Genomic DNA, 15,580 nt, shown 5'->3' with positions numbered 1-15,580 from the left:
CCAATTCCTTAAAATCTCTCTTAATCCCCCCCCCCCACACACACACAAACACACACGCGCACGCACACACACGCACATACACACACATCTTGTTGGTTCGGTTTCTCTGGAGAACCCTGACTAATACACTAGTCTAAGTATTTTACATATTGTCTCATTTAATCCTCATGAGAGCCCTCTGAGGGAGGTATCCTTATCATTCCCAGTAAACCGATTTGTCAAGTGAGGCACCAAGAGCTGAAATAACTTGTGAAACGTCAGAGTTCCTGAGAGATAGAAGCAGAATTTAAATTCCAAAGCCCTCAGCCTTTAACTGTTTAACTACTAGATTCTACCATTTTCCAACTCTATATCTTCTGCTCTGTATCCTGATTCCATTTCCTAATTACTGTGAATTCACAGGAATTCTGGGTATAAATGAATTTTTTCTAGTCAAGTTTATAGTTTTGAATCTCTTGATATTGGGTCCAAAAGGAAACTAATGGAGCAAGGTGATTTTCTCACAGGATATAAGGAATTATGGCTAATATTTCAGAAGTGAGATAAATCCCCCATCAAGAAAACAAAAAACAAAGCAGCAAGACCAAGCTGTGAGCCTCTTAGCTCTTCTTCTCTAGGCAGAACGCCCACAGCCATGCTTAGAAACCACGTTTGTTGGAAGGAAATATAAATCATTCATATCCGACTGTGTTTAGAATACGCTGAGCTGTAAATCTAACCTAAAGACTTACAACATGAGTTTTTTTCACCTATTTTTGAAGAAGTTCCCTTTAACAAAATTCCTTAAAGCATATATTCTAAAATCAATACATTGTTCTTATAAAGAGATTATACTTAAGTTTAAATTTATGTAAGTTATCTCATTGTGAGGAAGTTCTGGAATTTATTAAACTAGTATATCCTTGCTGGACTCAGAAAGCTGAGCCATGGGAGAGAAATTCCTTGTATATGCTGCCTAGCTCTTGTGTCTGGTCCACCCTCCCATTTTTCCCAGGGTCATATGGGACTAGGCTTTGTAGAGTTGGAGTGTTTTTGTCATTTGCAGGACTGTTGCTTCTGAAGATGTCCATCAAGTTCTCCCAAGTGGAAAGTAAGTGACTGAACTCTGCTCAGAGGGATGTAACCACAAGGATGTGATGTTGGAGTCTGGTTTTGCCAGTTTAGAGTATTTCCCCTGATTGTTTATAATCTGCCTGCTGGAAGTGTTTTCCTTCTGGAGGAAATCTCTGGAGAGCCTTTGAAGAACTGATCTGACATTTATATAACTGGAAAGAAATAACTGCGTTTTGGTTTTACTGAGGCTTCATTTTCTTGACACCTAAGGTGACCTTATCTTCCTCTGGCCCTTCTCTTCCTCTTCCTTGATTGACATCACCACCACAGACCCAAGTCCCACACCTTTTTCTATATATAGCACTTTATATCGCTAAGCCAGATGTGATTTCCTCATTGGAAAAAAGGAGACAGCCCTGAATGGTAGAGAAAGCAGTGAGTAAACCAGCTACAGAAAGAGAGACGCCATTGCAGGTAAAAGTTCAGCTGATGTGAAGAATCAGAACTTTAAGCTGAATCAAATGTTGAATTCCTAATTCCCAGTACTTTAGAAAGTGACTGTATTTGGAGATAGGGCCTTTAAGGAGGTAAGTAAGTTAAAATGAGGCTGATAGGGTAGGCCCTAATCCAATCTAACTAGTGTCCTTATAAGAGGAGATTAGGACATATAGAGAGACACACCACGGATGGGTGTGTAGGAGAAAAGGCCATATGAAGACACAGCGAGAAGGTAGCCATCTGCAAGCCAAGAAGAGACCTCAGGAGAAACCAGAGCTGCCAACTTGTTGATCTTAGCCCTCCATCCTCCAGAACTGTGAGAAAATTAATTTCCGTTGTTTAAGCTACCCAGTCTGTGGTATTCTGTTTATGGCAGTCCTATTAAACTAATACAGGAGTATTAGCCCTTTATCTGTGATAAAGATATTTATTTGTAAGTTGTCTTTTGATTTTATGTGTTTTTAATTGTAGTCAAATCTTTGAATATTTCAAAATTTTCAATATTTTCTTTTACTGCATCTATTTTCTGAGTCATAATGAGAAAGTTCTTCCTTACCTGGAGGTTAAACTGGAATTCATCGATGCTTTCTTCTAGGACCTATATGGTTTCATATTTTTATGTTTACCTCCCTGATCTATTTAGAGTTTATTCTTGTGACAGGATGTGAGGTATGGATATAATTTTATTTTTTTCCAAATGGCAAACTGCTTGTCCCAGCTGTGTACTTATACTTTAACTTTTTATTTTGAGACCATTGTAGATTTATATGCAGTTGTAAGAAATAATATAGAGAGATCCCACATAAACTTCACCCAGTTTCCCTCAATGTTAACTTCTTGTAAAAAAAAAATCATGACCAGGATATTTAAATTGATATAATACACAGTACTTCTTCACATTTTGCCAGTTTTACATGCACTTGTTTGTATCTGTGTTTCTGTGTATATTTGGTTCTATGCAATTTTATCCCATATGTAGAATCATGCTATTATAGATACTATATTGAGTAAAAGAGGCCAGACACAAAAGAACCTACTGTATGATTCCACTTATACAAAGTTCATAAACCAGACAAAACGAATCTACTGTGATAGACATCAAAATAATGTTAACTTTGAGGTATACTGATTGGGAAGAGACATGAAGGGAGCCTTCTGGGATGTTGAAAAGTTTCTTTATCTTTATCAAACGGTGGTTGTATGGGCTTATAAAACAAATCACCAGGCTAGGATTTTAAGGTCTGGGCTCTATATTGTGCAAAAGTCTTATTAAAAACAAAGGAAAAGAAATCATTCCTGGGACTACCCCGGTGGTCCAGTGGTTAAGAATCCTCCTTCCAATGCAGGGTATGCAGGTTCGATCCCTGGTTGGGGATCCCTGGTCAATCCCACATGCTGTGGGGCAACCAAGCGTGCGTGCCACAACTACTGAGCCCGCCTGCCACAACTAGAGACCCCACACGCTACTACTGAGCCCACACGCTCTGGAGCCCACACACCACAACTAGAGCACCCGTGTACCACAACTACTGAGCGCCACAACTAGAGAGAAGACTGCGCGCTGCAACGAAGAGCCCACGAACCACAATGAAAGATCCTGCGGGCCACAACTAAGACTTGAAACAACCAAAAATTTAAACATTTTTTAAATTAAAAAAAAAAGAAATCATTCCTGTTCAATAAATGGCAGATCTATGTTTTGAATCCACATTTCTTTAACTACAAAACCAGTTCCCTTTCAATTCTGCCTTTTGTCAAGAAGTCCAGATTTTATTACATTGAGTGAAACCTGAGCATGCATAATTCATTTAAACAAACAATTTCCACTAGATTGGTAGATTTAAAAGACTGACGATGCCCTATATTAGTAGACTAGACACTCATACTGTGTTGTATATTGGTGAAAATTTAAGCAGGGCAATTGATAAAGATGTATAAGCAGGTTTTAACTATGAAAGCCTCATTGTCCATAATATTTCTGAGACTGTCAAAAAGATATAATTACACATGTGCACAAAAAGGAGTGTGCAGTAAAACACTGTACAGTAATGAGGAAAAGCTGGAAAGAACTTAAATATCCTACAATAGGGAAACAGTTTAAAAAATTATAGTATACCCAAACAGTGTACTCAAAAAATTATGACAGTTTGTCATTTGATGACATGAAAAGTTGTTCACTATATTAGGTTAGATGAAGAAGATAGATGACAAAACAGTATTACAGTATAATTCTGCTTTGAATTTCAAAATCCTATATGGCTATATCCATGTGTTAATTCACAGAGAAATAGGTGAGATGATTTGGAACAAATAAGCTGTTTCTAGATGAGCTTTACTTTAAGTTTTTCTGTATTCTTCAAATTTCTGAATTAAGAATCTACTAATTTTATAATCAGAAAAAAATAATAGAGCTAATTCCTCCCTCTTTGAGAACAAAAGAAATGATAGGAGATATGAATATAATACATGGAGTGTATTGTTGTAGTGGTTTGAATTCTGTCTTAAGAGGCCTGAACTTTCTTCACAGACATGAAGCCTTTCAAATGAGTGACTCAAATACTACCTTAAAGGTCCTAAATCTTGACTCCTAAGATTTTATACACAATGAATTCCTCTTACTGGTTGCCCCTCACCTAGGCTCAGATTTGCTGGCCGACCTCTCCACTAGCCTTAGAAACTAACAAGGAAACCACATTTGCCTTGGAAATCAATTAATTAATAATAAAACCTGCACATAGGAGAAGAAATGGGATTTAGGCCTGATGTGGTTAATTCAGACCATTCCCTTTGTCATCAGGCAGAAAAGGAAGTTGAAAAAGTAACCTGAAGTATTAGGAGGACGACACTTTTGAAACAACACAGCAGAGATGCCCATTTCCATCTCCAGGAATCATACCAATCCTTCAAATAGCTAAGCAGCCTAAAGAGTCACATTCCCCAATGAGTCACAGTGATGAAAGTTAAGATGGCTCCAGAATGCAGATTCTGAATTGGAAAATGGGAAAGAGATATTGTAATCAGGGAGACCCAGTTTATTAGTTAAATAAATGTACATTGGTCCTATATCACACCTATATTGAACAAATTCTTCTGAGTGGGGTGAGTCACCTATACACACTCAGCAGAAGTCAGTGCCACATTCTTGAGTCTACATACCCCTGAAATGACAGGAACCCATGTTTCCCTTAAGGTCCTGGAAGGGAATGTAAAGTTGGTGAAGACGTGGGAGTTGGACAGGAAGAAGAAGGAGTTGCTCGGGAAAGTTATTGGTTAAATAAATTATAAAATAACCACGGAATAGAACACTTAGATACACAATTGCAAAGTTGTAGAAAATTTAGGATATGGAATATTTTCAAGGTATAACATCAGTAGAGAAATCACTTAACAAAGCAGGTTGACCAATACAATTATATCAGTATAGGGTGATAGAAAATGTCTAGAAGTTTAAACAGCAGTTTCAATTATCTATTGCTATGTAACCGCCCCCAAAAGTTTGTGGCTTAAAACAAAACCATTAATTAGCTCATCATTCCGGGGGTTGGTAATTCGGGCTTGGCTTGGCTGAGTGGTGCTTCTGCTGATCTCACTCATGTGACAGCAGCCAGCTGGTGGCTTGGTGGGGGCTGGATGGACCAAATGGTCTCAATGTAACATCTGGCAGTTGTTGCTGTTAGCTTGGCCTCTGTCTCCAAGTGATCTTTTGTCTTCAAGCAAGCTAGTCTTATTACCTGGTGGTCTCAAGGCAGGAAGAGGGAAAGAGCAAAAGCTGCAAGACCTCCTAAGGCTTTATCTTGAAAGTCTCCCTTCCACCACATTTTATTAGTCAAAGTACATCACAAGGCCCTGCCTAATTGTAACCTAACCATTTCAGGAGAAGGAGAGCAAATACTTTCCTTTTCTGAAAAACTAAAACAAAGAGAATAACAGCAACAACAACAAAATCCCTGACCTTGAGCTTGGTTTTTCAGATATGCTCTGTAACGTTTTCCTTTCCCCAGGGCTCTTCTTTCAGAGAGCTGCACTGCAGGGGAAGGGTGAAGAGACGGGGAGTAAGGACTCATGAGACACCAGACCTTTCTTAGAGCATGAACTGGCTAAACTGGAAGAAATTCTTCAACACCACCCAAGCTCAGTCATCTACCACACGCATACTCAGATAGAAGTACAGGGGAGATGGGAGTACTACTGACCTTTCTTAGTATCGAAGGGAAAGGCCAGGGTCACTGATAACCAGAGCTGAAACTTTCTCTAAGTTCACAGCAAGTTTCCTGGGGAGACAGCTTTGGAAATGATGTGGTTTTGAAACATGGAACTTGACCTCAGCTCCCAAAGGAGATCCTCTGAGGAAGGAATCCTACTCCTAGGCTCTCTACAGGTCTTCCTAGGACTCTGCCTAAGGGACACTCCCAGCCCCAAAACTCATTCCAAAAACAGGTTTGTGCTTTCTTGCTTGCATATAACCTTTATCCCACCACTCAAATATCTGACTCCCCGTTTGGTGGCCATTTCTCTGCAGCTGGTGTTCTGGCTATAAAGTGGGAGAAAAGAGAAAGCAGTGATAAAAGGATACAGATACTAAGAAACAAGAGAACCTAAAATTGGCCCCTAGGCGGGCAACACTTACTCCACTGATACCCACTTTGTTAAGCACTGGAGTCTGGGCACTGGAGGTGGAGGTGCTGACAAAAGCAGCTCAGGCCGTGCTTCAGTGCAACTCCGGTTAATACAGGCATCGTCGTCTTGACAGGCACAGATACACACTCAGGGAGATCTTCAACAGATCGCCTCAGTCCCGACGTTAAACCAGAACCGCAGAAATGAAGCTCTACCCCGTGACACAACCAAACTCCCACCCGGTCACAGAATTAAAAGCCTCTTCCACCACACTAGGTAACAACAGCATCGTCTTCTGAAGGGCGGTCTCAAGCCCCACAGTGTCACCTACCTCAACATCACAGCCGATCACGGTCACCCAAAGGGTCCCGCATCTTGCACCAGTCACGGCCTCATCACCGCACACACACCCCGCCTCGTTACTGCCACAAACGCTCACACACTCTTATACACGCTTACACAGGCCTGAGCTCCAGGCTCCACACGCCCTGTGTGCGCCAGAGGGTGGGGGCTTCCTCACCGTGAGTGCCCGCCGTGCCCAGACTCAGGTTACCACTCGGAGCGCGACGACCGAGAGGACCTCAGAGGGGAATCAGAGATGAACCAAAGATCAAAATTCTTTTCAAAAGCAGCCCAGGGGCTGTGGGAAATGTAGTTCAAGGCCGCAAAAACCCGGATGTCGAGAAGGCGCGCCTAGGACGCGGCGGCGAAGAAGGAGCCGCGGAGACTCTTGGGAGGTAGAGCCCGCGCCGGAGTGCGCAAGCGCAGATGGCTGGCCAGTAGTCGAAGGTGAGGCTGGTGGGTTCTGCTGGCGCTGGGCAGGCTGGTGATTGTGGTACCCGGTGGGGATTGCTGAGCAGGGAGGTGGGAACCAGCATGGGAAAAGCGAGGAAAGAAGAGAGAACCTGGGCTGAGAGAAGGCCGGGGAAGAAAGCGAGAGTCCGGGCCCTAGAGAAAGCGAGGAGGGAAGCGAGAACCTAGGCAGGGGAAGGAACTGGGAGCCAGGGCTGGGAACGCCGAGAAGGGAACAGGGAGCCTGAGGCGGGTGTGAGCTCGGCCTGGCACACACAGGCGTTCTGTTTGGGTAGCTTTTTGTGCCTGGTCTTGTGTGTGTGTGTGTGTGTGTGTGGAACGTGTGTTATTCTGTGTAACGTTATGGAACCTATTGTTTATGAAAGTGAGAGGGTCTCTGCGTGTGTCTAATTTTTAAATTAGGTGCGAGTAGATTTGTGTTTGAGACTATGCGACTTTGGAGAGGCAACAGTAAGGGGTTTGTGAGTAAAATTTTGCAGCTTTCTGTAGAATTATGTAATGGGCTCTGAGAGATGCATGAATTGTGTCTATGGGATTGGGATTGTGTAGTGGATGATATAACTGTGACTATGTCCAATTTTGAAGTATTTGTGCACACAAGTAATTGCACAATTCACGGTGACTAGGAATGTGTCTGGCTCGTTGTGTGACTGAGATGGAGCGTTTGAGAAAGTAGATGCAAGACTAGTTAAGTACTATGTATTGTTTAGATTGTCTGAATATTGTCCATTTTATATGCCTATAGAATTTGACTCTGGCAATTAGACAAGTAAAAAAAAATAGAGATTTTAAAAACGGAGAGGAGGAGGTAAAATTAAAATAATTTTCAGATGGAACAATTGTATATTGCGAAACCCCATATTGACTAATGACCAGTATGTTGACATAAGTAGAACATCATTAGGAATACACAAAAAACTTTCTCCCATAACTGCTACTCTCAGAATTTCTATTTGGGTGAATTCCTGGACAATAAAGTTTCAATAATTTCTTCAGTCATTGTGAAGATAAAAAATCGAACATTTAAACACAAGATCAGTCTCATTTAGCTGAATAAAGTGTTCACTGTAGAAATCAATACTTCTAAATTGTTTTTTTAATTTTATTTTATTTATTGTTTAAAATAAATTTATTTATTTATTTTTAGCTGCATTGGGTCTTCGTTGCTGTGTGTGGGCTTTCTCTAGTTGCGGCGAGCGGGGGCTACTCTTCGTTGCGGTGCGCGGGCTTCTCATTGCGGTGGCTTCTCTTTGTTGCAGAGCATGGGCTCTAGGCACACGGGCATCAGTAGCTGTGGCATGCGGGCTCAGAAGTTGTGGCGCACAGGCTCAGTGGTGGCGCTAGAGCTTAGTAGCTCTGCGGCATGTGGGATCTTCCCGGACCAGGGCTCAAACCTGTGTCCCCTGCATTGGCAGGTGGATTCTTAACCACTGTGCCACCACGGAAGTCCCACTAACTTGTTTTAAAAGCAAAAACTCTCCCTCCTGTTGGAAATGTGCTGTGCTAAAGAAAACATGATCAGTTTCTTCTCTAATTCCTCAACCTCTATTTTGTCCCCTCTTTACTCGCTCTAGGTTGATAGTCCCCAGCGGGAATGGATTGGGAGCTGGAAAAGAGAAGTCAGAAGTCAGGGACAAGAAGAGGCTAAGATGACTGGTACCGTTATAATTTAGTGTAAGTCATATTTACCTTCTGAGAGACCCCACTGCTGGGAACTTCCAAATACAGTTTCCTTTTCATGGGCATGGCCACTTCTCTAGATGCCTCCTCTTGGCATGCAGTGGGCCACCTACTCTGGTAGGTCTTGTTCTCTCCTGTCAGTCCTCTTGGACAGGATCCAAACCAACCTAGGCATGCTCCATCCGTGGGTTCCCCATCTGGAGCTCAGGTGATAATTAGCCACTTTAGTCACCCTGCTCCCCCCCCCCCCCACCGCCCAAATCCTGGAAACATGTACATTTCCCCACCAAATTCTCTCACCACTTTGATTTATAGTGGCATCAGGGTCTGAGGAGCCCCTTGTTTATTATAAGGGAGTGAGAAGCACCTACTTTTCTTCCCCCTAGAAAACTATGTTCTAAAAATAATTTTTGCTCTCTTAAAGAGATATTCCCTTTTCTCAGCCTCTCGAAGTAGGAGGTAAATTAATGGTAGCAAAACTTTACAGTCAGCTGCTTTACAAGACTTTATCTTAGAATGAGGGACAATTGAAAGATTGTTTTGCCTACCATCTTTGGGACATCTGCTGAGTCTGAGGCAGAAAAATTTCTAAGTTACCATCCTGTTCAAAACAATGACAACAGTTAGAAAACTCAGAGGTTTGCTGGAAAAGACATTAACAAATCAATAGGTTTCATATATGTGTCTGTGCGTATGTGTATATATGCATCAAAAAACTATGGAAAGTTGCCAGTGGCCATCAAAATATAAGATACAAAAGACAGCATGATGTATAAAAAAAATTTTGATGTTCCTAAGGGACTCAAAAATTAAAGACTTAAATAAAAGGACCAGGGACACATGATAAATTGTCAAAACTCCCTAACATTTCATGGAGTTTCATTGAAATTTCAGTAAAATTTTTTAACTTTCTGAAGTTCTTAGGAGAAAATGAACAAGACAGAAATTGTTATAGAAAAATAATGAAGGGGGAAGTAAGCCTACCTGATACTAAAATATGTTTTAAAACTATAATAACTGGAGAGTAATCCTGGTAACTAAATGAACAGATCAGTGGAACTAAATACGAAGTCCAGATACACTCAAATATATAAAGGAAATAAAGTGTATGATAAAGAAAAACTATAACAAATTATTTTAAGTAATTACAGAATTAATTTCCTTCCTTTAAAAAAGATCTAATATCAATCCAGAAAATAAAAATAAGTTAATAGAAAAGTGAAAAAATTGAGACCTTTCACAGACAAGAAACTAAAGATGGATGGTGGTGGTGGCTGCCGTGGGGAGTTGGCTGCCTGGCTTGGCCTGGCTTTTATTTAAAAAACAAACAAAAATTAAGGTGCTTTTTAAACTTGTGAATAGAAGCTTATCTTATCTCATAATAAGAAAAATAAGAACTAGAATCACAGTGTATACCTTGGTAAGCATCAGGAAGTTTGTATCAGTGGTACTCATGAGGGTATGGAGTGACAAGAATTTTCACGTGTTGCTGCTCATGATGTAAATGGTAGAGCCTTAATAGAGACCAGCTTGGAAGTAGTTAATAATAGTAGGCAGGTTAGGAGAGAAAAGATAGTGCTAGAGAGGTGGGGGCTTGCCCAAAATCTAACCCATTGCCCCAAGAGCCTGTATCTCTGGCTTTGGGGATAAAATCATTTTTGTCTAGCTTATTCTCTCCCCGTATTGGTGTGGGGTGTATAGAGTGGACAAGCACCAAAGCAAGGGAAATGGAGTCAATCTTGAGTCAATCTCGTAAGTCATAAGAGAGCTTAAAAGCATGTGTAGTGGCATGTGGCTTCTTTTCATCTTGGTTTTGCCTTCTTAGGAACCGCCCCTTTTCTAAAGAGGAGCCCAAAGGAAGACCAGTCATCTCTTGCAGATCTCAAAACCATGGCTCAGGTGAGGTGATGGTTCCTTTCTCCTTTCTGAAATAGTTTTTTGTTGTTGTTTTTAAGAATATTTGAGCATTTCCCTTTCTTGTACTAAAATCCTCCTGTTTATCTTCCCCTTCAGGAAAGCAGCCCTCACTTGTTCCTATATTGGTCAGATAAGCTTTTACCTTCCACAAGTGCTCCTTCTAATTTTAAGCAGTGTTCACACATTAAGTGGGTATAATCATTCAACATCTTTTCTCAGTGTTCTCCCAGAAGCAGTGCTAGAACAAAAATGCATTTCCTCAAATTAAATGAGAATATATTACTTCATGAACCTGTCTTGCAAAGATAAAAACAGTCAAGATGGAGATGGAATTGATAGATTGCTATTAGTTAAGTGGCAAGAAGTCCTGTCTTGAGGCTTTGAGACTAGAGCTATGCTTTGGCAGATTGTACAAAAACCAAGAATCCTGTATTTCTCCTCTCCACTCCTTGAGTTCTGCTCATAGCTGCTAATAATTCCTAAAAATCTGTGGTATGTGTTATAGATTTATTCCTATTTTTAAATTTCTTCTAATTTTATGTTCAGATGCAAGAGAAGTAAATGAATATACTTAGATCACCATACTGAACTAGGAGTGTAACTCATGAAGTAGTCTGCTCTTGATTTCAAAGACATTATTCTGGTTCTTTCTTTCAGAAAATTCATCTTTATACCTGGACCTCTTTTTTTTTTTTTTTAATTTTTATTGGAGTATAGTTGAGTTACAATGTTGTGTTAGTTTCAGGTGTACAGCAAAATGAATCAGTTATACATACACATACATATATCCACTCTTTTTTTAGATTCTTTTCCCATATAGGCCATTACAGAGTACTGAGTACAGTTCCCTGTTCTATACAGCAGGCTCTTATTTGTTATTTTATGTATAGTAGTGTGTATATGTCAGTCCTAATCTCCCAATTTATCCCTCCCCCCTTTATCCCCTGGTAACCATAAGCTTATTTTCTGTATCTGTGACTCTACTTCTGTTTTGTAAATAAGTTCATTTGTACCCTTTTTTTAGGTTCCACCTACAAGCGATATCATATGATACTTGTCTTTCTGTGTCTGACTTACTTCTCTCAGTATGACAATCTTTAGGTTCATCCATGTTGCTGCAAATGGCATTATTTTGTTCTTTTTTATGGCTGAGTAATATTCCATTGTATATATTGGACCTCTTAAATACTGGTGTTCTCCAGATTCTGTATCGGTTCTCTTCACTGTATAGTCTCCTGTTCTTATTCACAATCTACCACTATTATTCTAATGATGCTCAAATAATTTTAATCCTAAATCTCTGTTGTGGGTGTCAAAACTATATCCAACCTCCAACTAGATATCACCACCTGTGTCTTCCACAGATACTTCAGGCACATGCCCAAGATTTACCTTATTATCGCCTACCATTCTAGTCTTTTTTTTCCCCCTCAATCTGCTTATGGGCCCAGCCCCTACCCACCTGCTAACACAGCTAACTTGAGAAGTGTCTCTTTTCCACTGCACGACCATTTAGTGGTGAATCTTATTCCTTATATTTCAGTTCCCTTTATCTCCACTGATATCATCATGGGTGTCTCTCTCATACTGGTAACTTATCTTCCCACTTAACACCTTTGCTCCTTTTCCAATCCTCCAAGTGCTCACTGCAGTGCTCCCTTATGGATGTTTGTGTTGCTTACACTTTTCTGTGTGTGTGTGTGTGTGTGTGTGTGTGTGTGTGTGTTTTAAAATATACATGACATAAAATTTTATCATTTTAACCATCTCTAAGTATATAATTCAGTTCCATTAAATACATTCACAATGTTGTATAACCATCACCAGTATCTATTTCCAGAACTTTTTCACATCCCAAACAGAAACTCTGTACCAATGACATTAAACAATTAGCTCTTATCTTACAGTTTTCATAGAATTAGACCCAAAGCACATTAGAAGAATGTTTAAGACAATCTATTAGGGGAGAGGAAAATATTAAAATATGCATTAATAGTTTAAATTCAAGAATAGTAATCAATAATGATAATATAGTTTTCTAATTCATGAATATGAGGCACATCTCCTTTTATTTAGACCTTTAAATTCTCTGAGTAATGTTTTGTTGTTATCAGTGTACCAATCTTGCAAATGTTTGTTATATTAATACCTAGGTTTTTTTTATGCTATTGTAAATACTATTCATTTTTATTTCAAATTCCCATTGTTTATTGCTAGTATATGAAAATGCAATTGATTTTTTTATATTAACCTGCATTCTCTCTAAACTTATTCTAGTAATTTTTTGGTAGATTCTTTAGGATTTTCTGCATAGATAATCATGTCATATGTGAATAATTACTGTTTTCCTTCTTGCTTTCCAATATGTATTCCTTTTATTTCTGTCTTGCTTTATTTACTACATTGTCTAGAACCTTCAGTGCAAGGTTGAATATAAGCAGTGAGAACAAACATTTATGCCTTATTCCTGACTGAGGGGAAAAGCATTTAGTCTTTGACAAAGTGTAACATTAGTGACAATTTTTACTTAGATGCTCTTTATCAGATTATCAGGTTGAAGAAGTTCTAGTTTGCGGATCATTCTTATCACAAATGGGTGTTGAATTTTGTCAAAAGTTTTTTTGCATCTGTTGGTTTTTCTGCATTATGTGGCTTTTCCCCTTTTTAAATTAACATGGTGAGTTATATTGATTGATTTTGAAGTGCTAAACCAGCTTATCCCTAGGATAAACCCCACTTGGTCATGATAGATTCTTTTTTCATATATTGCTTGATGTATTTACAAGTTTTTCTTGTAATATCTTTGTCTAGTTTTGGTATCAAGGTAATGCTGTCTTACAGAATGAGTTGGAAAGTATTCTCTCCTTTTATTTTCAGAAAGAATTTGTGTAGAGCTGCTGTTATTTCTTCCTTCAGTGTTTGTTAGAATTCACCAGTGAAGCCATCTGAGCCTGGAGATTTCTTTGTGGGAAGGTGTTTAACTAGAAGTTCAATTTCCTTAATACAACTATGGCTATTCATGTTATCAATTTTTTTTTTCTCTTCAGTGAGCTTTTATAATTTGTGTCTTTCAAGGAATTGTCCATTTCATCCAAGTTATAAAATGTATTGGCACAGAGTTGTTCAAAAATCTACTCTTTTTATCCTCTTGATGTTTGTACAGTTTGTAGCAGTGCCATTGATTCATTCCTGTTATTGGTAATTTGTGACTCACCTTTTCCCTTTGTCAGTTGGCTAGAGGTTTATCGATTTCACTGATCTTTTCAAAGTACCAACTTTTGGTTTCATTGATTTCCTCCATTATTTTTCTGTTTCCTGTTTCTTCATTTCTGCTCTTACATTTTTATTTCCTTTCCTTTTCATTACTTTGGGTTTAATTAACTCTTTTTCTTGTTTTGTATATGGGAGCTTATATCATTGATATGAGACTTATTTTTTCCAATAGAACATTTAATGCTATAAATTTCTCTCTAACAAATTTAGACATGTTGTATTTTCATTTTCATTCAGTTGAAAACATTTTCTAATTTCTCTCATGATTTCCTTTTTGACCCATTGGTTGTTTAGAGGAAGTGTGTTTAATTTTCAAATATTTGGGGATTTTCCAGATAGCTTTCTGTCATTGATTTCTAGTTTAATTTTGTTACAATCAGGGAACATGCTGTATATGATTTCATTCTTCTTAAATTTATGGAGACTTTTTTTGTACCACAGATTATAGTAGCATCTGATGGATGTTCTGTGTGCACTTGTAGAGAATGTATATTCTAGTGTTATTGGATGGAGTATTCTCTAAATAATCAGGTCAAATTGGTTGATTAGGATGGTAAAGTCTTCTGTATCCTTATTGATGTTTCAGTCTATTTGTTATAGCAATGACAGAGAAGAAAGTCAAAATCTTAAATTGTAATTGTGGATTTGTCTATTTTTCCTTTTCAGTTCTATCAGTTTTTACTTAATATATTTTGAGGTTCTGTTTTTAGGTGTATTCACATTTAGGACTGTTATATCTTCTCATTAATTGACCCCCTCTATCATTATAAAATACCTTACTTGGGACTTCCTTGACGGTCTGGTGGCTAAGACTCCACGCTTCCAGTGCAGGAGACACGGGTTTGATCCCTGGTTGGGGAACTAAGATTCCCACACCCTGCACAGTGCGGCCAAAAATAAATAAGTAAATATAAATAAAATAAAATGCCTTGCGTAATCCCTGATAATATTCTTTGTTCTGAAATCTATTTTGTTTGATACTATTGTAACCATTCTGGTGTTCTTATGATTAGTGTTTATTTTTATTTTTTTGTTGGCTGTGTTGGGTCTTCATTGCTGCGTGTGGGCTTTCTCTAGTCGCAGCCAGCAGGGGCTACTTTTCATTGCAATATGCGGGCTTCTCATTGCAGTGGCTTTGCTTGTTGCAGAGCACAGGCTCTAGGTGCGCATGCTTCAGTAGTTGCAGCACGTGGGCTCAGTAGTTGTGGCGTGCAGGCTCTAGAGCTCAGGCTCAGTAGTTGTGGCACACGGGCTTAGTTGCTCCGTGACATGTGGGATCTTCCCAGACCAGGGATTGAACCCGTGTCCCCTGCATTGGCAGGCAGATGGATTCTAAACCACTGTGCCACCAGGGAAGTCCCTATTTTTAATTTTTAATTTTAATTAATGTAAAATGAATTAATTTTAATTAATTTCCAAAAAAATGTCTTTTAATCTAGAGCATCTCCCTCTGTTTCTTTCTTGTTTTTTTTTAGTTGCAGTGTAGTTGATTTTACAACATTACATACATTTCATGTGTACAACATGGTGATTCACAGTTTTAAAAGGTTAAACTCCATTTATAGTTATTACAAGTATTGGCTATAGTCTGTGTGCTATACAATATATCCTTGTAGCTTATTTATTTTATACCTAGTAGTTTGTACCTCTTAATCCCCTACCTCTATCTTGTTCCTCCCTCCTTCCATCTCCCCACTGGTATCCACTAGTTTGTTTTCTATGTCTGTGA

General features: G+C 39.0%; 2 protein-coding genes across 2 annotated transcripts in view; one reads left to right on the top strand and one right to left on the bottom strand.

The window, feature by feature from the left end:
• Nucleotides 1–15,580, bottom strand: part of ZNF461 (zinc finger protein 461) — a 133,613-nt gene that overhangs the window by 32,959 nt on the left and 85,074 nt on the right. The window lies entirely within an intron of this gene.
• Nucleotides 6,823–15,580, top strand: part of ZNF567 (zinc finger protein 567) — a 29,374-nt gene continuing 20,616 nt past the window's right edge. The window contains exons 1-3 of the mRNA XM_007165191.2: nt 6,823–6,957; nt 8,556–8,655; nt 10,487–10,560. Coding sequence (XP_007165253.2) covers nt 10,552–10,560 — 9 coding nt within the window. The 5' untranslated portion in view covers nt 6,823–6,957; nt 8,556–8,655; nt 10,487–10,551. The remainder of the gene's footprint in view (nt 6,958–8,555; nt 8,656–10,486; nt 10,561–15,580) is intronic.

Source organism: Balaenoptera acutorostrata, chromosome 19, assembly GCF_949987535.1.
Source record: "Balaenoptera acutorostrata chromosome 19, mBalAcu1.1, whole genome shotgun sequence".
In the NCBI taxonomy this organism is placed as follows: Eukaryota; Metazoa; Chordata; class Mammalia; order Artiodactyla; family Balaenopteridae; genus Balaenoptera; species Balaenoptera acutorostrata.
Note: the sequence above shows the minus strand (reverse complement) of the source record. Positions and strands in the feature narration are given on the sequence as shown.